Raw genomic sequence first — 24,674 nt, 5'->3', positions numbered from 1 at the left:
TTACTAAAAGTAATGACACCTGGCCTACAGAGAGCCGGTCACTCACTAGGGCTCTTCAGATCTAAATTTAATCAATAAGTCTCTGTGATGTTAGCATGCACACATTAATGTTTTGGTAATTATGCCACAAGGACAAGCACAGCAGCACACGGTTACAGTGTGTGTGTGTGTGTGTGTGTGTGTGTGTGTGTGTGTGTGTGTGTATAGGGTTTCAGGAGGAGAGCTGTTCGACCGGATCGTAGAGAAGGGCTTCTACACAGAGAAAGACGCCAGCACACTCATCAGACAAGTACTGGATGCAGTCAACTACCTGCACACTATGGGCATCGTACACCGAGACCTGAAGGTGCTTGAGCAGAAACACACACATACAGTGTATTATAAAGAAGCAGGACCACTCAGGAGTGTGTACCCTCTTCTGTTTTAGGTAACGGATAAACACAGATGTTAGCCTGACTCGGGCGTAAGGACAGATCACAGTTTAATCAGAAAGACTTGCTGAGATTTTATCAGGGCCACAGACACAGTGTGTTAGAGCGAGATATAAATCACTCTCACACACTCCTTCTCTATACCGCTTTATCCTGTACAAGGTTGCAGGAGGCCTGGATTCTCTCCCAGAGGTACTAGGCAGGCTGTAATGCCAATCCATCTCAGACAAACACACACACACGCCACAGGCAATTTGGGAAATGCAAACTCCATGCACACAGACCTAAGATGGGGATCGAACCCACAACCCTGGAGGTGTGAGGCCACCGTGCCATTCATTCATCCTCTAAACTGCTTATCCTGTATACAGGGTCGCAGGAAGCCTGGAGCATGAGGAGGGGTGCATCCATTGCAGGGCCCACACACACACACAGACAGACCCGAGGCGGGATTCGAACCACTACACCATTGTGCCGCCTCCAGATATTATACGTCATTACCATAAACATTTCTTACCGTATGCAGTAATGCACGTGACTATAATGTAGTGTAACCACTAACTTGCTATATAAACTAGCACTTTTACCTCGCTTAGTCAGTATCTAGGCAACCGGACCACCGACCCAACCAGGAGTTACTGTAGATAAAACCCTTTCTCTTGTCTGTTCGGTGTAAAAATATTTCTCCCATTTCAGCCCGAGAATCTTCTTTACTTCAACCCTCAAGACGGCTCCAAGATCATGATCAGTGACTTCGGCCTTTCGAAGATGGAGGGCACGGGGGACGTCATGTCCACTGCCTGTGGTACACCAGGATACGTCGGTAAGAGCCGAGAAAACGTTTTTCCACATGAAAACACACACACACACACACACACACAGAGCGCTTCCACTTACGTGTCTGATTCACACAGTGCCAGAGAGCTCCTTGTTCTACATCCTCGATCTCCGTATCGTCCATGTCGGAGAGAAGGGCACATCCTCTCAAGGGCACATCCTCTCAAGCCTCCCTCCTCCTGATCCTCGTCTGTATACGCAACTGAATTATGTAGATGCTAATCGAGTTATCTGCGTGGTTTGCTGTGTTTAATCACACTTAATCTCCCATAAGGATGTGATCAAACATCGGCCTCTGTTTAACCAGCGCTGTATTAGTCTGTGCCGTGTGTGTTAATTAGAGCCGGCAGGAAGGAAGAACTGGTTCATCGCAGGATTTAAAGATTTGACACTGAAACTCGCGTAACAGACCTGGGGTGGATAATTAATGTGCCATTCTGGCGTGTTTGCTGTGTAGGCTTTAGAAAAGCACTTATTAATGAGGCTTATCAAAGAAAAGGCTTCAGTTTAATAGGGAGAGAATAAAGACTGGACTGTGGAGTGATGGAAAAAGGACATGAGTTCAGATTTACCCTGTTCCAGAGTGAAGGGTGCATCAGAGTAAGTCGAGGGGCGGAGGACGTGATGTACCCATCATGCATAGTTCCTACTGTACAAGCCTGTGGGGAAGTCTCATCATCTGGGGTCGCTTCTGTTAGTCAGGTCCAGACTCAGCAACGTTATGGGCCCAAAACATGGAGATCAGATGACCAGGTTTTTCCATCAATGCATTTTTTTTTTCCCCCTGATGGCATATTCCAAAATGATCAGGCCTAAATTGTAAATTCTCACGATTCTGGCGTTATTAAAACCACACAGTTTTCTGTCCTTCTGTTTCGTCCCCGTGTCCTATCAGGGTGGAATGCGTACGTACGTAGCATGTCAATGTCCTTTTCACTAATTAAGTACAAGGTTAGATGCTTACACATTTTAAAGGTCGAAACACAGCTTCAGGTGTGTGTGTGTGTGTGAGAGAGGGAGGGAGATGGAGGACAGGGATGCGTGCTTTAGTGCTGGTGTGATGGAGTACCACGCTGCACCAGAATGACTCGAGTGCACCGGCACGTGTTCAGTATTCCTGACTCGTCTAGCCTCGTTTTGTCTCTTTGCCTTTAAATGGTAACACGACCTCTCGTTCCTGTTTCCTGCCTCATCTGTGTGTTTTGGATTGACTGTTCCAGAAGGTACACGCTCCACTTTCTGTCTCTCTCTCTCTGATAATCTGTGTCTCTATCTTTCTCTCGCTCAGTCTTTCTCTCTTTCTCTCTCTCTCGCCCTTTAGAGTTTACATACATCATCTCTCTATCCGTCTCTGTTCCCGTCTCACTCATTCATTTGATCTCTCTCTCACGCTCTGCTTGTCTGTTCCTTTTTTTCTTGATGTGTCCCAATCTGTCCGTCTCTCTCTCTATCCATCCATCCATCCATCCATCCATCCATCCATCCATCCATCCATCCCTCTCTCTCTCTCTCTGCGCATAAAGTAAATAGTTTAGGAAACAGAACCTTTGTTCAGCATTCCTTTGTTTAGACTGAAAAACAAATGCAGAATAGATCAAAACAGATTGTGTACTACACTCATTCTGTGTGTGTGTGTGTGTGTGTGTGTGTACATTTACCCACAGTTTAGGAAGTTACACATCCCCTTGCAGATTTTGATGGCAGTTTGCCTCAGTGCTTTTTATTTTGATGAGTCAGAATAGCTTTCAGAAGCGACACCATGCTCCGGCACACAATCCGTCTCTCTCTCCAAACACAATAGCGCTGTCTGGGCGCTGTGAGAGCTTCGACTCGCAGAACAGAGCGCTGCTTAGAGCGGATAAAAGCTTGTTTCCTGATGGAGGAAAGGACAAAAAGAGAGAGAAGGAAAGAGAGTGACATGTCCGATATATCCCGAGTTTCTTTTCAAGCTCAGCTCTCGCAGCGAGAGAGACAGCGGTGTGTTATAAGACTTTCTTTTCTGTTCTTAAAAAAGTTACAATATCAGGCTCAAGTGGGATTTGAGGGTCATAACTGGTGAAGTATTGCATAATGAACGTCTGCTGCTGGAAATGTATTATTGTTCTGATTAAAGGGGAAATTCTAAATCAAACAGACGCTGAGTGGCACAAAAGGGAAGTGAGAGGAAAGAACAGCGCTCTCAGAGAGGGCGAGGTGTACTCCGTCTCCTTAAATTATGGAAGGGAAATAAAAGAATATTTTAAATAAATTTAATTCTTTTGTGTATATTAGAGATTGGGCGGGGGGGGATTCAGGTATACATGCGATTCTTTTATGTTGCTATACACTGAGTCCAAAATCATTTATATACAGTACAGTGGAACCTTGGATTACAAGCAGAATTCCTTTTCAGAAGTGGGCTCGTAATTCAAAACACTTGTAAACCAAAGGGAATTTTCCTATAAGAAATGATGGAAACTCAAATTATTTGTTCTACAGCCCCAAAAAATAAATTATTTATATAAAATAAAGATAAAACAAATTAACCTCCACTTAACCTTTAAAAAAAGTAAAAGTAACCCTTCGTCCTCTCTTATTTGAGTTTTTTTACACACATGGTGTCCAATGACAAAGTGCAGGCCGATACAGAGAGGGAGAGAGAAAATGGAATTTTTACGTCTTTAATGAGACTTTCTTTTGCTTTACACACACACACGCATACAAACACAAAATAAAATATGTTTTACGCACACACATGTGGTCAGTGTTATGGTAAACAGTACACACGTGCACGCATTTTGATTATACCAGTAAGAGATGAGCACTAAGACCCAGCAGGGGAGACGATTACCCATAATTCCGCAGCGCAAGAGAGAGAAAAAACGTTGGCTCAGTTGTGATCACGTGACAAAACAAGGAGTGCATGTGTGATACATGATACTCGGTACTCGTAAACCAAGACTTGTTAGTTTTCCCAAGTTAAAATTTATTAAAAATCTTTGCTCGCCTTGCGGAACACTCGCAAACCGCATTACTCGTAATCCGAGGTTTCACTGTATATATGGTTGGATGTGAAGTGCTAAAATGTTGGTATTCCTCTATGACCCTCCAGGTGGTGCACTCTAAACTATTCACACACAGCAGCGTTCTATATGTAGGAAAAAGTATGTGAACCTTTTGGAATTTCAAGGTTTTCTGCATGAATTTGTCCTAAAATCTGATTTAATCATCTAATTTAAGGAGATTGGCAAACATAATGTGCCTAAAATAATAATAATAAGATTAATAATTCTGCTCTTTTATTGTCTTTATTGAACACAATTATTAAACATTAAAATTAGTGTAGTGGAAAAAAAAATTAACCCCTGGAATTAAATACACACTGTACGTATATACACAGTTAAATATAAAAAATATAAATAAATTATTTATTAATTTTAAATGTGATAGTTACAGAATTACAATACAAATCAAGTTTAGCAGAAATCATGTCTTGCCCTATGAATATATTGAGAAATTATTTATGGAGTCAATTATGTGCCAAAATTTAACAAACAAACACAATCTGCTTTGCAAAGAAAAAAAAGACTCTCTCACAAATGCAGCGTTTTGCAAACAAACACAATCCGATTTGCAAAGAAAAAAATTCAACTTTCTCACAAATGCACCCTCCGTATTTTCTCACAAAAGTATCCATCCGTATTTTCTCACAAATGCACCCTCCGTATTTTCTCACACATGCGCCCAACCTATTTTCTCACAAATGCAATGGAGCAACTTCATCTTCCAAAACAGCAGATGGCGCTATCGGTCAATTTACTCTATTCTCCCAAGACCTTAAACAATGTGTTTATATGGTTTACCCTTATGTCTCAGAGGAATATGAGTGGGGAACAGTTTTGAGGTGTCCATTATATATCCAGACAGCCAGACATATTAACAATCCACTATCTTTAGGATAGAGCCCTGTAGGGGAATAATACAGTTATATCAAACCACAGCTGCATTTTAATTGACTATTGAAGGCTGAAAGAACTGCCATCATGTTTGGCTTTTTATATCCATACCAGACTTATGCGACATGATGCATCAAAATCTTTTATAATTAGTGATCATATCTACATTTAAATAATCTTTAACAAAGTTATATGGGGGAAAAGCTATAAATGAACAGTAAACATACTGAATTACAGACAGAATTCTATTACAAACCTGCTTGTAAAAAGATTCATAAATTTCATGCAGTCTAATACAATGATTCTTGCATCTTACTGTATCTACGCCTCGCGCTGCAACAGCTGTCTACAATGTATGATTGTACTACAGACACAGATTATTTAAATGTAGATATGATCACTAATTATAGTTAATAATTCAATAGATAATTATTATATTTATATTATATTTTATTATATTTATTATATATTTATATAATTAAAATGCAACTGTGGTTTGATAGAACTGTATTATTCCCCTACAGGGCTCTATCCTAAAGATAGTGGATTGTTAATATGTCTGGATATATAATGGACACCTCAAAACTGTTCCCCACTCATATTCCTCTGAGACATAAGGGTAAACCATATAAACACGTTGTTTGAGGTCTTGGGAGAATAGAGTAAATTGACCGATAGCGCCATCTGCTGTTTTGGAAGATGAAGTTGCTCCATTGCATTTGTGAGAAAATAGGTTGGGCGCATGTGTGAGAAAATACGGAGGGTGCATTTGTGAGAAAATACGGAGGGTGCATTTGTGAGAAAATACGGATGGATGCATTTGTAAGAAAATACGGAGGGTGCATTTGTGAGAAAGTTGAATTTTTTTCTTTGCAAATCGGATTGTGTTTGTTTGCAAAACGCTGCATTTGTGAGAAAGTCGTTTTTTTCTTTGCAAAGCAGATTGTGTTTGTTTGATAAATTTTGGCACATAATTAACTCCATAATTATTCAACATCCAGAAATTTGTCTAACCAGAAATCACTCAAATACACCACTTGTAACACCACACATTAATGTTCTTCGGTTCTTATTAGCAATCCAATCCCTTGTCTTTAATAATAACACCCCTATTTAACATCACAATGGGACCTGAGAGAGGAGTTGAGTTTAGACTTTTCCTTGTAAACATGCATGTCTTCGTTCCTCTCGTCAGCTCCCGAGGTGCTCGCCCAGAAGCCGTACAGTAAAGCTGTGGACTGCTGGTCGATCGGAGTCATCGCATACATCCTGTAAGTACTGCCTTGAACTTGTTTTAGGACTTTCATGTATCCAGAAACTTCAATTTCAAATCATATTTGGTGTTTTCCCAAAATGTTATTTTGGTATGCTAGGATTTGCACATTTTTACATTTACATTTGGCAGACGCTCTTATCCAGAGCGACTAACATTTTTATTTTTTATTACACATCTAAGCAGTTGAGGGTTAAGGGCCTTGCTCAAGGGCCCAACAGTGGCAACTTGGTGGTTGTGGGGTTTGAACCTGGGACCTTCCGAACCGTAGTACAATGCCTTAACCACTGAGCTACCCCTGACCCCATGTACACACATGTAGCGTCCAATCCGTATAGGGACGTATGCAGAAGCACACACAGTGAGAAGTTCATGCAGATCTCGCAAATTAGTATGCAGAGTGGTATGCAAAATTTCAACATTAAATACATCAAAATGACGCAATAAATGGTTTAAAAATACCACAACATCCACACAAGGAGTTTACAAATTTACTTGTAGTAGTAGTATCAGTAGTAATAATAATAATAGTACTAGTGACAATAGTAGGATTAATAGTAATAGCAATAATAGTCATAGTATTAGTTGTAGTAAGAAGAGTAATGGTATTAATAACAGTAAAAGTAGTAGTAGTTATAATAGTAATAGCAATAATTATAGTAAGATTAGTAGTATTGACTGTAGTGGTAATATTTATAGTAGTAAAAGTAATATAGTAGTAGTATTAATAATAATAATAATAATAATAAAGAGTAGCGGTAACAATAATAGGGCAGTGGTAGCTCAGATCGGAGGGTCCCAGGTTCAAAGCCCAGCACCCCCAAGTTGCCACTGTTGTGCCCCTGAGCAAGGCCCCTAAATCTACATCACTCAGGTCTCTAAAGAGATTTTTAAAAAGTCAGTCGCTCTGGATAAGTGTGTCTGCCCAATGCTGTGATGTAAATAGTAGAAGTAATAATAAAAGTAGTATTAGTAACAGTAATAGTGATAGAAATAATAGTAACACTTTATCCACATTTTATTTGCACCTCCTTATGGCTTTTCATGAAAAAGAATTGATGAAGAATCTTTAAAGAGAAATCCATCATGCATCCAAAAGCATTTCTCCCCCTTATTGAACAGATTACTGCTGTCCTTACTTTACACACGAGGATTTACAAATTTTGTCTAAATCTCCACGAGCAACGGTGAACCAGTCATACTGCGCACACACACACACATGTCTTGATCAGTTACAGATGTTGTCCTCCATCACTTTCTCCTTTCATGGTGTTTTTACATGCTGTTTGTGTTTCTGTGTCTGACTCAGAAACAAGGATTTAACATCAATTTACAAAATTGTGTTCACCCCTCATACAGTAAAACCTCACAGTCATTTCCTATCGCAACTCCTCCCACACAGGTATGGTACACAAACCCCTCTGGAAAAACAAGGCTAATGCTTTCCTTTTTGCTATACACTGAAGACATCTGGGTTTGAGATCAAAAGAGATCGGAATTTCACCTTTCCTTTCCTCTTGAATAACTTGCGGATCCGAGCGCGTGCCAGACACATTCAGTAGCTCTGAAAGTCTGCTCTCGGTCTGAGGCCTGGGGTTCACCTGTGACTCCATGTGGTGTTACAAAAGGAAAACAAACAGACATACAGAGATGTCTGAGGGAGAAAAGAGGGAAAGCCATTTGTACAGCAACTTGCAAAAAAGTACAAAATAAACACTACCGCTACCAACCAGAACAGATTGGCCGAGGAAAACAGCAGATGATGACAAACACTGTGAAAGCTGAGATGATAAAGTGAGGAGGAAGAGAGGATCTGCTCATGCAACCGGATAGTATTTACTTAAATAGCATGTTCCAATACTTTTGCTCAGCTAAAATTGGTTGGTCTGCCACCAGAGGTGTCATGTTCAAGCTCATCTAGATGTAAATATTAAGAAATGAGTAATGTTTAACTTACAATCTTCAACAAAAAACTTTCAACTGTGTGTGTGTGCGCGCGGGGAAAGTGTTAGAGATGCGTGTTAAATTCCGTGTTATCTGTACTCCTCCATTAACCAGCACAGAGTGGAAGCCCAGCCAATCGGGTTACTCTGCAGTGCTCTCTCACGGCTGATTGGCCTCCTCTCAGGTGTGAACATTACATTAGCAACAGGGCAAAGAAAAAAGGAAGAAAACGGCGCTAATTCGCGAAGCATCTGCATAGCAATCCTGACGTCAAGCGGAGAAAACACAAGGCTAATCAGATGCAAATCAGGCAGAAAATTACCATCCATACTTCTTCCACTTTGGCACCGTTAGCCCGCGTAGCCAAGGGGAAAGGCATTTTAACAAGTTTGATGACTAAAGGGGAGGGGGCGAGGGGTACGTTCTAGGAAATGCATTTTTTGTTTTGTTTTTAATCATTTATTCACATGATGCACGAGCGTAATTCTGTTAATCATCTGTCTTCTTGCCTAGCAGGCTGCGTGTTACAGGACTGTTATGAAGAGATTGTGGATAATATTCCTGATAATTCGCTTTCCTCTAGCGTCACATCTCACACACACTGCTGCACTTCCTCCTCTCAACTGATTGGGCTCATAAATATTCGGCTTTTTTGTTGTTTATTCAAAAGTGTACCGTCTTGTAAAGGACCACAATAGTGTTGTACTTGGTTTTATTCCATACAATATAAACAGATTTATTCCTTAATAAATTAATTTAATATAAAGTCATTTAAACCAGAATAAAGTATTTACATGATGCATGAGTCAATTAATTCATTATTTATTTGATTAATTAATTAATTCTGGCTCCACCATCGGTAATTGCTTTGTCTTGGATAAATTATTTTGTATTTATTATAAATCCTCCTATTTATTTATTAATATGAATTAACTTAAGTAGTAAGTACGTCACACAGCACACCACACATGCGATTCCCCGAGGCCAGTGCACATCTGTGCTGATGAAAGGAACGTGTTTTAGTCCATACCCGAGGATTTGCGCGTCATTAGCAGCATATTTTACTATTAACTTCCAACCAGTTATTATTTTGGTGTATCTGTTCTATGTTACTAGGAGGTGTATTAAGCGACGCCACTAAATCTGCTACTCTGTAATCAAAAATTTATTGTAAGGCAACAGTTAATAATAATGACAATATGGTTTTAATACAATGTCCACAATGCAATGTGATTTGGATACATCATAATTTTTGCAAAAATATCAATGATACGATTTTTTAATGCAATATATATAATTATATGATCTCTATGTAATGTAATGCAATATATGATTTCGTGATATTATGCAATAGATACAATCTGATTGATGCATATCAAAGATGTAACGTGATTTTGATACAATATGACTAAGAGGATTTTGATACACATCAAAGATGCACTGTGATTTTAATAGGATTTTGAAAGTGATTTTGATGCATTATAATTACAAATCAGTGATATGATTTTATTATAACCTGATTTTGATACAGTGTCCACAATTGAATATGATTTTGATGCAACATAATTTTAATATGCTCAACTATATGATGTACTTTTAAAACAATGCATAATCATAATTTTTATGCAATGATTGATACAATATGATTTTTATACAGTATGACTGGTACCATGTGATTTTGATACACATCAACGCAATATAATTTTGATATTATCATTGATATAATTTGCTAAGACATCAGCAGTACAATATGATTTTGACTCAATCATACGGTATTTTGATACAATACAATGTATGATGTAATTGAATCTGATACAGTGTAATTGACTGACACAATACTGTGTGATTTTGATATGATATCCTCGATAGAATCTGTCTCGTTATCATTTTATTTTCATAGTCACACGAAATATTATATTTTGGGGTTTTTTGGGTTTTTTTTGTTTAATGATCGCCTGAAAATATTAGAAAATAATTGCCCATCCCTAATCCAGATCACCTAATTGTTTCACCCCTAGTGATTACCACCTAACCCACAGAGATCTGCCATTTATCTGAACAGTTGTATTAGCTGTCTTGGTCAGGTCCTAATTGAAAGGTGTCCTGTAGAATTGAATAACTGTACAGTAAGGTTCTGGAAGGGTAATTAAATTCTGTTCGTCTTATAACTGTAGTCACTGCCACATACAGATGATAAAGACGGCCGGTCTCTTTGTGCGCTGTTTTTCAGGCTGTGTGGATATCCACCTTTCTACGACGAGAACGACTCCAAACTCTTCGAACAGATCCTGAAAGCCGACTACGAGTTTGACGCACCTTATTGGGACGACATATCCGATTCAGGTGATGAGCCGAACGTTAGGGATGGGAATCAGGAGGGATCAGCTGACACGGTATCAGCATACCTACTGTAGCTGCCGATTCGATTTGTATTGCGATTCAGTTAGTATCACGTTTTAAAAAGATATTAACTCACTAAAAAAATTGTTTTTTTTTTAATTTACAATTAAAACTTTGCAAATTATTTGCTCCTAGAACACAGAATGCTGTTCTTCCTGCCACTGTGTGAATCGTAAAGTGCTCCACCTGTAGGATTATAGCGGAACTGCACCATTTTACCACCTTAAGTGCAGGCATATACAAATCAAATTATTTCAAAAAGGATTTTGCTGTTAGAGAGGTCATGCATAAATTGGCACACGAAAGAATCACAATAAGTATCTGAATCATTTATCCCTCCCCCATCTCTAGCATAGCTTTCCTGAAATAAACATTCACACGAGTGGAATTTATAGATGTACTATAATGAGACAGTCACGTAAATATTCTTTTTCTTTCCAAGTAACTGTTAAATCCTGGCTTGCTTACATCTACAACACGTACACTCACACACAAATGTGTACTCGTTATGCTTATCTATGAGTAATCCTGTGGTCTGGCAGTAAGAGTGAAAAAATGTAAGCATAGTTTTTACAGGAAAGTGTCTGACCACATGCTTATTTTTGTCTCAACTTTTTATTTTTTTTTCCTCCTCAGTACTCATTTCTATAAACTACACTTTATTTATATTCGAGATTAACGTTAAAAGTAAATTTTAGTGATTTACAAGAAAACTTCAGACGCTCTTCTACAAAAACACAAAATATTTTCACATATATACATGGGTCATTGACGGATAAGACTTTTTAATAGGCCAATTTTAAAATACCAAAAATATGGATATGTTTGGCCATTTTCTAAACCTTTGGAATGCCTTTATAAAGAAAAGTAAAAAAAATTGTCATTTTAGTGTTTTTACACTTAAGTTAATAAAACATAGCCTTAAAAAAGTCATCTGGGGCGACCGTAATATATCTCAGAATTCACATTTTTATGTATCATTGAGACTAGTTGAACTCATATCAGTAAGTAGATAAACTGATGAAGAAAGATAAACTTTAGTGCCCTTTCATTTTATGAAAACCATTATTTCACAAGTTTATTCTATAATATCAGAGTCTCCTTCATTATCCAGTTAAAAATAAATGTTTATCCCTATAAAAGGAATGGAAAATGGCTGAATTTAGAAAAAAAAGATAAAATATACAAATAATTATGCTTAAACAATTAACTCTATGTATATAATTGATGTATAGAATGTGAAAACTACAAATATAGGACATATATCTATCATTTAAAACATTTAGCAGTGGTCGCCCCACATGATACTCGGTCGCCCCACATGATGTTTTCAAGTTTACTCAAGTATAGCAGGCTAACAGTTAGCCTCAGAAACCGAACAAGCTTCTTCTAGTGACAAAGCACTATCAAATTTATCATCAAAATATAGATTTGTGGGAAAAAATGATAATTCACAGTTTTGGGGTGGTCGTCCCACATGATGACCAAAAGTAAGTACGGCATCACAGCCGTTAAAAAACAGCTTTTTCTTACTAAATGAGAGAGACTGATTTACTATACAGTTGTTTCCAGGGGGTCTTCACTTGTGTCTGGCTGATGCAGTATCCCATCCTTGAAATGTTTTTTAAAATAAAGGTCCCAAAATTGTGGTTTGTTGATGGTCGCCCCGGATAAAATGGATAGAATCAACATAATTCGGACAACATTCGTTTGTATATCATGATAGAAATATATGAGCAAATGCTTTTTAGTTTTTTTATCAATGGATGTAAAACATGTTTAAAATTATGCCAACTAGGAAAAGGGATATATTTAAGTTGATTTAAAGTGTTTTTAAACCAGTTGTCCTAACTAAAGTCAAGGCCGGACGGTCGCCCCATATGGTGTTTTGGCACTTCGGATAGCAGAAAAATGATGAAAAACTTAAAAATTTGGAGAAGTTAGAGTGGTTTAGTAGGTAAAGAAGGTATAACAAGTAGATGAGAATTTTTTATGTATTTTTTTAGTTTTTTCTGCAAAATAAAATTAACCCGGACAGAAAAAGGGGGCGTCACGTCATTGACCCATATATAAACATGAATAATTAGAAACTTTGTGTTTTGTGCTTGTTCCCTCTAGCCAAGGACTTTATCAGCTGTTTGATGGAGAAAGACTCGGCTAAGCGCTACACCTGTGAGCAGGCTCTCCGTCACCCCTGGTGAGTCTCGTTCTCCGTTTCGGGCTAACGCAGGCATGTGTAACAACCCCAGACCTGGAACTCAGAACATTCTCTTTCAGCTTATATACTGACTAGCTTTTACATGACGTTGGTACTTCGTTATAAGAATTTAATCTGTTCTGGAGGCGAGTTCTCAAGGTGAAATTTTGTATTGCAAAAAGCATTTTCCCAGAGGAAATAATGTAAATGCAGATAATCCGTTCCAACCGCCTAAAATTATTATAGTTACAAATTTCCAACACTATAATCAAATTTCTGCATATAAAAACAATCAAAACATTTGTAAAGACATTAAATAAATATGAAATAAATAGACATTAAACCTCACTTTAATTCATGAATCGTCCGGGCACCGGCAGCTTCAAAAACTAAAACTGAAAAAAAGCACCCATGCTGCTATGTAAAATAATTATAAATATACACACACACTTTTTTTTTTTTCCACAGGAGATCAAGCCACATGAACACATGACAATGCAATAATAATTTGGCTTTTTATTCCCCCCACAGGATTGCCGGAGACACTGCTCTCTGCAAGAACATCCACGAATCTGTCAGCCGCCAAATGCGTAAAAACTTTGCTAAGAGCAAGTGGAGGGTAAGTCGTGCCAATGAACACACCTCCTGACGCACGTTATAGATTCGAATGGAGCGGCCCAGCCCATCATGCAATGCTCTCCTGTTGTGTTTGTGTGTCACAGCAAGCCTTTAACGCTACAGCGGTGGTCAGGCATATGAGAAGGCTGCAGCTGGGCAGCAGTATGGGTGCCAGCATGGACGGCGCTCACCCGAACAGCAGCGCCCAGAGCCGGGGGCATGCGGCAAAGCAGCAGACGCCACCACCCAACCAAAACCTGACCGCGGCGTTAAACCTCAACCAGACCCAGAAACCTGCTCCTAACCAGAATCAGTATCACATCAACAACATGTCTACAGAGTCTCCCACTATAACACGCAAAGACTGTAAGTAAAGACTACATGCATGTGAGAATAGGTCTTAGTTGCTAGTCTCCACATCGGGTTCACTGTAGTGGGTGGGATTAATTCAGTTTTATTTATATAGCGCTTTTAACAATAGTCACTGTAGCAAACCAATAGTAGAGGAACCAGACTCAGCAGGGAAAGCATCCTCATTTGGGTGATAATGAATAGCACGGATTGATCCGCATCATACTGGGTGTTAGGAGGCTGGAGGTTCAATATAATAGAAGATGTGTTCAAGTTAATATGGAGTCCAGTTTAGTTTTTGGAGGCTCGGGTACAAAACTGTTTTCCATTCCAACTATGGCTACTGAACTACTCTCAACTATTATTCCTGAACTTCTAACCTGGCTGTCTGCATCAGTCCAGGACCGTCTTCATGTTAAAGTGGAACCGTCCCCAGAAGACCACATGGCCCAGTTACTACAATACAATACATTATTGTTAGTGTTCTCCTGTTCTACTTTTTTTTAAGGTGTGCTTAAGGTTAACTTTGAACTAAGCTGGTACTTTAGTTAAAAAAAATAAGATGAAGCACATCTATAATACAACAGTTCTAAACATCAGGGCCGTATTCACAAAGCTTTTCTTTTTTCATACTGATATTATTACTTGTAATCCATTTCAAATCTGAAAATGGCTCAGATTTTACTGTTTAATCTGTGTATGTTGCACTTTTGGATGGTATGTAGTCAACAATCCAAACTAGTCAGAAGAGCGGTGTTTACTTTTAGCTTTATGTTCAGTGTTTGGAGAATATTTCTTCTTTCCACCATTTTGTCCTCTGCAATAGAAACTCTTAAGCGTCTTAAAAGGTCCTCCTCTCTACTCTTAATAATTTTTACATTAGGAGCTGTTTTTAGGTTTAAGATGTTTCATGATTTATCTTTGTTTTTTTAACTTAACTAAGATTTTATCCTAAATTTAAGGGGAAATTTTAAGAAAATGTCATAATTCTAAGAATTTTCTTAGAATTTTGTCACTAGGAGCAACTTTTAGGCTTAAGACGCTTTGTGAATATGGGCCCTGGTGTTCTCTGATGGCTCGCTCAATAGTTCAGGACTGGAAAACAGTTCTAAACATCTGGGAAAAGAAAGATTAGACCCAGGTAGGACTCTTACAGATCTCGATTAACAGCAGCTCTGTCTTAGCTGAGCGAAACCCCTGAGACGGGTTATGACTTCTACTCAGGTTATTCAGGAGCTCAGAGGCAAGTCATGTGTCATAATCAGGTCTTTGTAGTCTATGCAGAACTTAATAAGCATGCAGACAAGCTTGAATAAGACCAAGCTATTGTGTTCTGACCTTTTCCTGAAAAAGGGTATGAGCTGTTAGAGCAGTCTAGAGGTTATGAAAGGCAGTAATTTCCCAGCATCATGTAGGGTTTAATTTTTTTTTCTCTTCCATTTGGTCCATTTACCAGAATTTAGAAGGTCATTTTGAAAGTTTTTCTATCTTTAACACAATCTCATTTTGTATAGCTGTGCTGCTGAACCTGGAGAAACCAAGTTTTACTGTCTAATCAGCCTACAAGTCAAATGTAGTGAAAAAGGCATGCAAATTAAATATATAAATGAAAACAATAGTGGCCCTAAAACAAAGCCTTGTGGGTTGCCACATTTTACTTGGTCTCTGAGTCATATTCATCTTCACTCTTAAAGAGTCGAAACTGTCTATTGAGTACAATCTAAACTTAACAACAACTTGTCTTTGTAACCAAAGTATCCATTCTAAATATTCTGGGTCCTTAGTGTCAAATACTGCACTCAACTTCAACAACATAAAATAGGAAACACAACTGCTCTACAGTCAAACTTGCTAACTGGTATGGTGCTCTTTTCTAGGTACAGCACCTCCTCATGCTTCCTGTTCTTTGGCGTCCGCAGCCGTGTCCCCAGCTCCAGGGGCGGAGCCCTGCAGGCCACACCCAACCTCGGTTGCCCCGGTGAGCACTGTGTTAACTGGGACCAAGTGACGCCAGGTCCTGCGGGGGGAGAGCTGGGAGGCAACGGCCCTGTGAGCCACGCCTCTCAGCCCACCCCCCGCCCTGCCTTGAGGACAGGCAGAGGACTCACCCGCCCACTGGTCGCCATAATTAAACCATTGAGAGACTCGACACTGCGCGCCACTACCTGCATCCTGCAACTCGTTCTGCTAATCAAACCCCACACCATCAGGGGGCACGACACACGCAGACAGGATGATGGAGAGATCTAATTCACTCATAAGAGTGGATTTATGTGGCCGGACTCGAGTCTTGTATGAGAATGATAGCGTGTCGTGTTATGATTGTGCTACGGATCACAGCAGCCATTTAACCCTTGGGTTACGACTCGGAAAGGACTTCAGAGGAATGCACGGGAGCAAAAGTGAAGTGTGTCTGCCTCGAGCACTTTCAGGCAGAACCAATGTCAAATAGTTGTTCTTATTCTATATCTCTAAGCTCTTCCCCTTGTATTCTCTCGTTTTCTCCCATCCTTTCACACTTCTGGCACTTCCTATACGTGGTGTTTGAATTGACGAGATTTTTTTGCTGTTTAATTTCTAGAGTTTCTAGTCGTTCTCTGGTTTTCAAGTTTTCTACGATCTGACTCGCAGACCCGCAGAAGTGCTTTATAATCCTGTTAGACTGTTCTGAACTGTTAATCTGGCTCCGAATTGTAGGTGTTTGCACATGAGAATTCCACAGCTTCTGACTGACCTGCTGTCATCCTGCAGTGTTGGATTGAGAGTTAATGTTTATTACCATGTCGCAAAATCCATTCAAATATTTGCCTCAAATCTGATTTTCTTTTTCAGTTTTATTACATGCACACACACCCAAACAGTGAAGACTGACAGTGATAGCACTGTCAACACACTATCTTTCTCTCAGTCTAGCTATCTCACGTTTACACACACACACATATATATTGACATCCCCTTGAAAGCCATGGCAGCGTTGCTTCACACCCAGTGTACGAGTTCTCAGGGAATTCCACAGTTGCACTGGACATAATCATGACCATAGAAATGAAAATTCTTCCATGTCTCGGGGCAGTCTCACCTCGTACCCAGACTAGGGCCCTTCATAGCAAATGTTAGGATTAGGATTTATCGTGCGCCCCATCATCCACCCTGTATCGAACTGTCTCTACCAAAGGTCTGAGTCAGACGGCATGCATATATGGGCTAGGGCTGCCCCCTGTAAGTTTACTAAATGCTTTGGTTTATGTGTTTGTTTTTAATGCACTCGTTTATATTTTAGATTAATCATAGTTAAAACCGGTATTGCGTCCGGAAATTTAGATTATATAGCTAGTAATTGTTTAAAAAGAAATGCAAATGACACGGATGGATGGATGCAAAACCATGGGGGAGCTTTGTGTGGCATAAAAAAACAAACAAACAAACAAAAACTTGGACACATTTTTTTCATAAGACTTAAAAATAAGTCTGAAATGGTGAAACAAACTCTGCAAAACTCATCACAATTATTTAAATAACGTATAAATCTTTTACAAAACATAATTAACTAATTGTGATGCTATATTTAAGCTGATCTTTGCGCGGCTTGCCTTGAAATTAAAAAAAAAAAAGAAACAACAGCGAAATGCTTGGGGGAATTCTAATTAAAAGAAATAAAGAAAAACTCATATCAGAGTATAGACAAAAAAAAAATTGTTCCCTTACAGATGTGTCTCCCAAATATGTTAAAATGATATTAGGTGTGAATTTAATAGAACCCAGGCCTTCCGCTTGATAGGTGAAAACACACACTGAGCCAGTCATGGAGCATGAATGTGAAGGTTGACTACAAAAAGCATAAACACTTCATTATATTATTTATAATCACTGGCTTATCAGAAATGGTTTGGCATTAAAGAACAAGAAGATTCCAGCTGAATGATTAGCTTTAAAACATCACGTTATAAACGAAATGACATTTAAAAAAAAAAAAAAAAGTTAGCTTGTCAATCAGATAAGCCACACCCCCAAGTCTTGGTGATGTTAAGAGGAGACACATATGTAAGGAGACAGAACATTCCTTTTGTTTCACCTCAGAAATGATAGAAGTATAAGAGGCGTTCAAGTCAAAACCGGGACTTGTGATTATATTTCTGGTAAATGAGGATATTTAAAAAAAAAAAAAAAAAAAAAATGAGTTTGACTTTAATGCCCCTCATAGAAATATTTTTCATATTTCAGTACTAGAACATACTGCATCACAAATATTTAAGAGGTAAAACGCATTCAAATAATATAATGTGTTGAAATATTATATTGAAATGAGTTTAGCGGTTCTGATCATTAATTACGACTCTCTACAGTACATTTAACCTAAAATGGTGAATAACTTTTTCATTTTTTTTTTTTTTTTTTATCAGTTTAAAATGATATCAGTTGCACTTTGTTGCTTAATTTAAACACACGCCCGTGATGAAAAACATCCTTAATGTGAGCAACATGGAGTTGCTCCGGTTTCAGTCCAAAGACAAGCAGATTAGGATAACTGGCGTGCCTGTATGGTGTGAATGAGTGTGTGAGTGTATGGTCTCACACACTCATTCATGTGTATGTGTGTGCGCCTTGCGATGGATTGGCACCCTGTCCAGGGTGTACCCCACCTTGTGCACCAAGTCTCCTAGGATAGGCTCCAGTGAGTAAGAATACAAATCTTAAATGTAATCACTTTTATTTTTATTATTATTTTTATTTTTTTTATGTTTCATGCATCTTATGAGCGTGTGGTAAAAATCAGACGTGTATCTAGTAAGAACTAATCCAGACGGGGCGGAATTGATCTAAGAGTTAAGGGCTTTAAATCACTTATTCTGGTTATTCCGAGACCAGCGAGTCTCCTCGACAGTAAATGCGTCGGAGTTTCTTGCGTTGTCTCCTGCAGCCTTTACAATGTGTTGTTATTGCAGGAGGTGTGTGTGTGTGTGTGTGTGTGTGTGTGTGTGCGCGCGCGCATGTGTGGAGAAGGGTGCGTCTCCTAAGTGCCATCAGAAATGTCATGCAACATCCCTCCATGTCCGTCCCGTACACTCCCGCCCCAAAAAAATGCCTAGGTGTATTTGATGTAGTCAGGAGTTCTGTTCAGGATCGATAACGTATCGGTGTGAATCCCATGGTGTCATGTCAAAGGTGTTTGAGGTTTCTTGGTCTGTACATTTCTGTGTAGTTAAAGATGTTAGATGTTACCGATGCTCCATGCGTGTCCCCGTCCCCGGCAGAGGCCTGAGATGAGAAAGCCAATGAAATTTTTTTTATATACTGAGAGAAACATGGAAGCCTGTGTGGCTGCGTCTTCTGTTTCTGGTATGGTATTTGTGTGTGTGTGTGTGTGTGTGTGTTTTGGTCTGGCTGTCTGTGTTTATATGAGCTAACTGATGTGCATGTCATACCCGTGGTGTTTCAAAGACGATGTGAAACGCAGTTTTCTTCCATAATGTTACAACGGAATCTGATTGGACGCTGAGACAAGACGTGATATGTCTGCTGTAAAGTCCAGATTACAAGAGAGGAATTTTGTCTTTTAGGCCACTAATTAGGGAAAAATGTGCAACATAGTTTGAAAAATTATGGCAAATAAATTGCAGTTTCTAATTGATCCGAATTTGTGCATCTTTTGCATTGTTTAATGGACAAAACTTTAAAATTCACCCAGGATATTAAGGAGAAAAAAAACGTTTAAAGGTCACATATACTCCAGCTGAAAGACCCCCAAAAAAGCTCAAACTCAGTCTTAGTGTTTATGTAATTGAGCTACAGTTAAGCCACGTCCCTATAAGGAACAGGGGAGTGCCATGTTCTGATATGATGTCACAATAGGGGGGGAAAAACTTAAATGTTTTGTTGTTTGTAGGTAAGGTGGCATGATCGCCTCGCACCTCCAGGATTCTGGGTCGATTCCCACCACGGGTACATGTTCTTCCTGTACTTCCGGTACTCTGGTTTCCTCCCACAGGTTAGGCTAAGTGTCTAAAAAGTTCTTAATGGAAAATATCCAGAATCTGGTGTTTGCAGATTTTAGTTAGTTTGTTACCTGGTCAGTTTTAAGTTCTGATTTCAGGTCGTCTTTAATGCCATTAAATCAGCACTAACTCAGTGAATAGGGAAGAAGGAAATGATTTACAAACAGCGATGATGATGATGATGATGATGGTGGGGAGGAGGAGAACTGAAGTCTCTGCCTGATCTGTGTTATTGTTCTTCATTTTTCTGAGAGTGTGTCACTTTTCTTGTGGTCTTGTGTGTGTTTATGTCGGGAGTTGGATCTCACCGTCTGTCTAAAGGCTTGTAAATAGATTGTGTAAGTACAGGTTCTGAGACATGCTGATAAAAAAAAAAAAAAAAAAGTGTGTGTGGTCTTTGGAATGCAATTACATTTGTCCAGTAAACACTGCCTTTTCTTTGGAGCTCTGTCGCAGTTTACTGAACAAACACACACACACACACTTGACTGTAATGCACAGCTATTGTTGTGTATGTACATTTGTATGTTTGTTTTATCGTATTGCTCTCTTCTGCACCTCTCTCTCAGATAATCACGCTCCTATTGGATGAAAAATGAGCCATTTCACAGTATCAGTATCCCAGTCCTTATCAACGGTGGGCATTTTAGACGACAAAGAAGAAAAAAAAAAAAAAACGTAGTTTCCGAATGCACTGCTGTAGTTCTACACAATCGAGTCCCACTACAACATTATTTCATGTTTCTACTTACTCAGGCGTCGCGATTGCCTCTTTAAATTAAAAGCTGTGATTGACACAAGTCTGTGCCACCCTCTAAACTGTGCAGTTTATTAAAATAAAAATAAAAAATATCATCCCTCGAGTATATATTTAGGACTTAAAAATTACAGCATGGTATCCGCCGACAGACAGGCAGCATCTCTGATCCATAAAGTGTATGAAAATTATCAAAATCAAATGATATATTTTTGTTAACTAAACAAAGCATGTCTAAAAAGTGTTCATGTCTTCTCCAAGAGCCCTTACCCTATATACACGTATATATAAATATATATATAGAAATATATAAATAAATATAGAAATATATATATAAATATAAACCATGTTTCGACAACGCCGGTCTTGTTCTCACCGCATCTCCATGGCTGCCCTCTCCAAAGTTGCCCAGTGAAATGTGAAATATATACTCTATATGCATGTGACAAAACTATGATCCATATTTTGGAGTGGCATATGAATTACTAACGTTACTGTGCTGTGAACCTTCTGTTAATATGGGGCTTGTATATCCAATGCCTTTGACAATCATCTGCACATATCAAGAGTTTATATACCATGCTGTAAAGAAACAGGGAATGAATGTGTGTTTTTTTTTTTTCCTTTTTCCTCTAATAAATCCTGAATGATTAATGCTTTGGATTCAGTGTTCATTTATTTAATCTCGTCTCAGAACTACACACGCTGCTCCCGAGTGTTTAAAGGTTTGTTATGCACTTTTACAGTAGATCAGTATGGTGTCCATACATAAGAATCCATATAGGTGGGACCGACATCCCATCATGAAATCCTTTTATATGGATATTTTACTAATTTGCAGGAATCATTCTGCATTGGACAGGCACTAGGTAGTACATGCTCGTGTACAAGTTTTAACAAACAGTTAATGCTGAGACAAATTAGTTCCCATTTTCACTGATATCCACCAATCAGCCGTAACCATGACACATCAACATTATCAATGATGTACCTGTAAACTGATGACAGTCATGACCCCGAGGGCCCGGAGCCGCCCCGGTGGCACAAGTGAAACCCAAAACCTAGGTGTTTGTAATGTTAATGATTTTAAAATTACAGCTGGTCGATGTACATCGTCTCACTAGTCAAAACTACGTCTCACTCTCTACATCAGCTGGTACTGTCGAGGGATCGACACATCGGACCATCTGACCCGCACTCAACTTGGCACAGGTTTTTACTTCGGATGCCCTTCCAGATGCAACACTCACGTTTTATCCAGGTTCGGACCGGCACTGCATCCGGTGGCTGGGGTTTGGACATTGGGTGGGAATTGAACCCGGGCCTTCCTCATGGCAGACGAGAGCCACCAACGCCCAATCTACTGTTAGAGTTGTACAGTTATATAGAAATACTCAACACCTTGTAAGCAATCAGATTCAGCTGGTATCGAGCACATAAGTAATGAGCTGTCGATTCAGAATAGCAAAAGAAGGCATCTTTATTATTTTATATTATTTAAACAATACACCTTTTGTAAGTAGTGCCAAAGGAAAAACAAGTCAGCTTTCTATAATTGTTAATACATTACTGTACATTATTTAAAGATGGAAAATGACTCAATAGCCAACTATATCTTAAATCAGAATGATCAGTTTAAGGATTAAGATAGGTGCACGTCATGCACCATAATGAACACCTGATCATCACACCTACAGTATATGTGCTTTATAAGTCTTTTCCCTTTAACAAAAACTAGGTGTGATTAGTTGTCCACATATATCATTGGCCATATAGTATATACAGTACGTTCGATAATTGTAATTCATTTGATAGGAACATTCATGCACTTAGCTAATGCACCCATCATGTGGCAGCAGCATGACACACACACACTCATGCAGGTACAGGTCAAAGAGCTTCATGTTCATGTACACATCGTAAGATTAGAATGAAAAACAGTGGATTTACTGATTGTTAGTTTCAGGCAGACGGGTTACGACGGCAGAGAAGCACATCACTAACACTGGCTCAGCGCTAAGGGAATTATTTTATATAGAGGAAGTTCATTCTACTCTCTTCCTCTCAGATCTGATGTTAACGTGTTAAAATCTTCATTGCTAACACCTTCCTGTCTCCTGTTGCATCTGTTAAGGTGCTAACGCTCCCACGCTCACCTTCTCATTCACTCTCTCTCTTTCTCCTCTTCTGTTACCTCGAGCCAACACCTCCCGGTTCGTCTCTGGACGAACATCTGGCGAACTTCCACTCCTTTGTTCTTCAGGATTTCACCAGGACATTTTACAGCGCTTTATGTTCTTTGTAGTAGCAGATGTCGAGGGCACAGGCATTTGGTCAAACGTATTCACAAACGATTATTCAACTACGCAACTTAAAAACGTTACATCAACCAAAAGCAAAAACAGACACCCGAACTAGAAAGTAGAAATTCTTAACAGATTGTGTTTCTGTCCAGTTATAACAGAATTTGGACTGTGGTTCCTTCGTACCATGACAAACAGTACATCTGTCTTATTAACTTTAAAGGGGACCTATTAAAGAAGGCCTTTAACAATTCAGATGTTTCTCCAGTGCACATTTACAAATAAAGATTAAAGAGAAAAACATACCTTTTAAGGGGTTTAAACAAGCTAATTCCATTTCCCCCCTATTATGACCTCATATCATTGGAGCCCTTCCCCAGCTTGTTGCTCAGCTCTGCTCCTGGGGCGTGGCTCAAAAGGAGCTCATTTACATCGACAATAGTAGAGATTATAGAATAGATCATCAGGGACAGTCTCATCATTGTGATTTATACACGTTCACATCTCATACGAACTTAAATAATTCTTTTGATTGTGTAAAGCTGCTTTGCAACAATGTCAATTGTTCAAAGCGCTATACAAATAAAAGCCTAAGACAAACGCACGACACCTTTTTTTTTTTAAAACCCTTTTCTTGCTACACAAATAGTTACACGTTGACGCAGAGGCTTGCACAAACGAAACACACAATAGTGAGTACCTCTGTGAAACTTTAGTCATTCTCTTAAGAGCCCTACACCTCCTCGATTACCTCCTACTGTCAGAGAGGTCACGGCCCTTAAGGTCTCTCTCACGGCTCCAGGGGATCAGCCGGGGGCCAAACACTCTTGCTAATCCTCAAACTCGCCTATTGTGGTCTTTGCACAATGCAGGAATATTTAAGGTGCAAAAGTTAAAATGTTTTTATTATTATTTCTAACAAATAACCTGGAAATCTAAAAGATCTGAACTACTTTCAGGTCTTCTATCATACTACTGTATTATTATATTGACAAGTACAGATAAACAATATTTCCAATAACCAATTGCTGATCAATATTCTCAAGAACCCAATCACTGTTTACTGTTTAATGTTCAAATGAATTACTCACCCTCATTTATTCTCTAAACCACTTATCCTGCACAGGGTCACATGAAGCCTGGAGCCCATCACAGGGGACTCTAGGACAAGGTGCCAATACATTACAGCACACACTCACTCACATACTTTAGAAATTTAGAAATGCAAATTAGTTTAATTCTTTATTATTTAGAGGAAACCCATCAAGCACAGGGAGAACCAAAAAAAAAAAAAAAAAAACTCCACACACACAGACCCAAGGTGGGAATCGAACCCCAACCCTGGAGGTGCAAGGCGACAATGCTAACCATGATGCTAAAACAATGAATCCCTGTCTATTGTAACCTGATGCCCATGCATTTAGCACCATTACTTTTAATGGCTGGCCTCTGATCTCAACACAACATCTCTAAACATCATCAATCACTGTCCCACCCACACACGTTTCATAGTTCTCCCTTTTTAAACCAGTAGTTTACTTCTTGTCGCACCAATTCAATACAGAAAAGCCTGTTAATTAGCTGATTAGTTCAATCAGGAATCCTGAAAGCTGAGAAAACACTAAAACGTGCTAA

General features: G+C 39.0%; 1 protein-coding gene across 1 annotated transcript in view; it reads left to right on the top strand.

The window, feature by feature from the left end:
• camk1da (calcium/calmodulin-dependent protein kinase 1Da) overlaps positions 1-17,644 on the top strand; it is a 71,763-nt gene extending 54,119 nt beyond the window's left edge. Inside the window, exons 4-11 of the mRNA XM_053508579.1 lie at positions 208-346; positions 1,128-1,254; positions 6,399-6,474; positions 10,651-10,763; positions 12,939-13,017; positions 13,549-13,636; positions 13,740-14,001; positions 15,864-17,644. Of these exons, the coding sequence (XP_053364554.1) occupies positions 208-346; positions 1,128-1,254; positions 6,399-6,474; positions 10,651-10,763; positions 12,939-13,017; positions 13,549-13,636; positions 13,740-14,001; positions 15,864-15,994 (1,015 nt within the window). The 3' untranslated portion in view covers positions 15,995-17,644. The remainder of the gene's footprint in view (positions 1-207; positions 347-1,127; positions 1,255-6,398; positions 6,475-10,650; positions 10,764-12,938; positions 13,018-13,548; positions 13,637-13,739; positions 14,002-15,863) is intronic.
• Positions 17,645-24,674: the final 7,030 nt, after the last annotated feature.

Source organism: Clarias gariepinus, chromosome 12 (assembly GCF_024256425.1).
Source record: "Clarias gariepinus isolate MV-2021 ecotype Netherlands chromosome 12, CGAR_prim_01v2, whole genome shotgun sequence".
Classification (NCBI taxonomy): Eukaryota; Metazoa; Chordata; class Actinopteri; order Siluriformes; family Clariidae; genus Clarias; species Clarias gariepinus.
The sequence above is the reverse complement of the archived record's forward strand: the minus strand, read 5'-3'. Positions and strand labels throughout refer to the sequence as shown.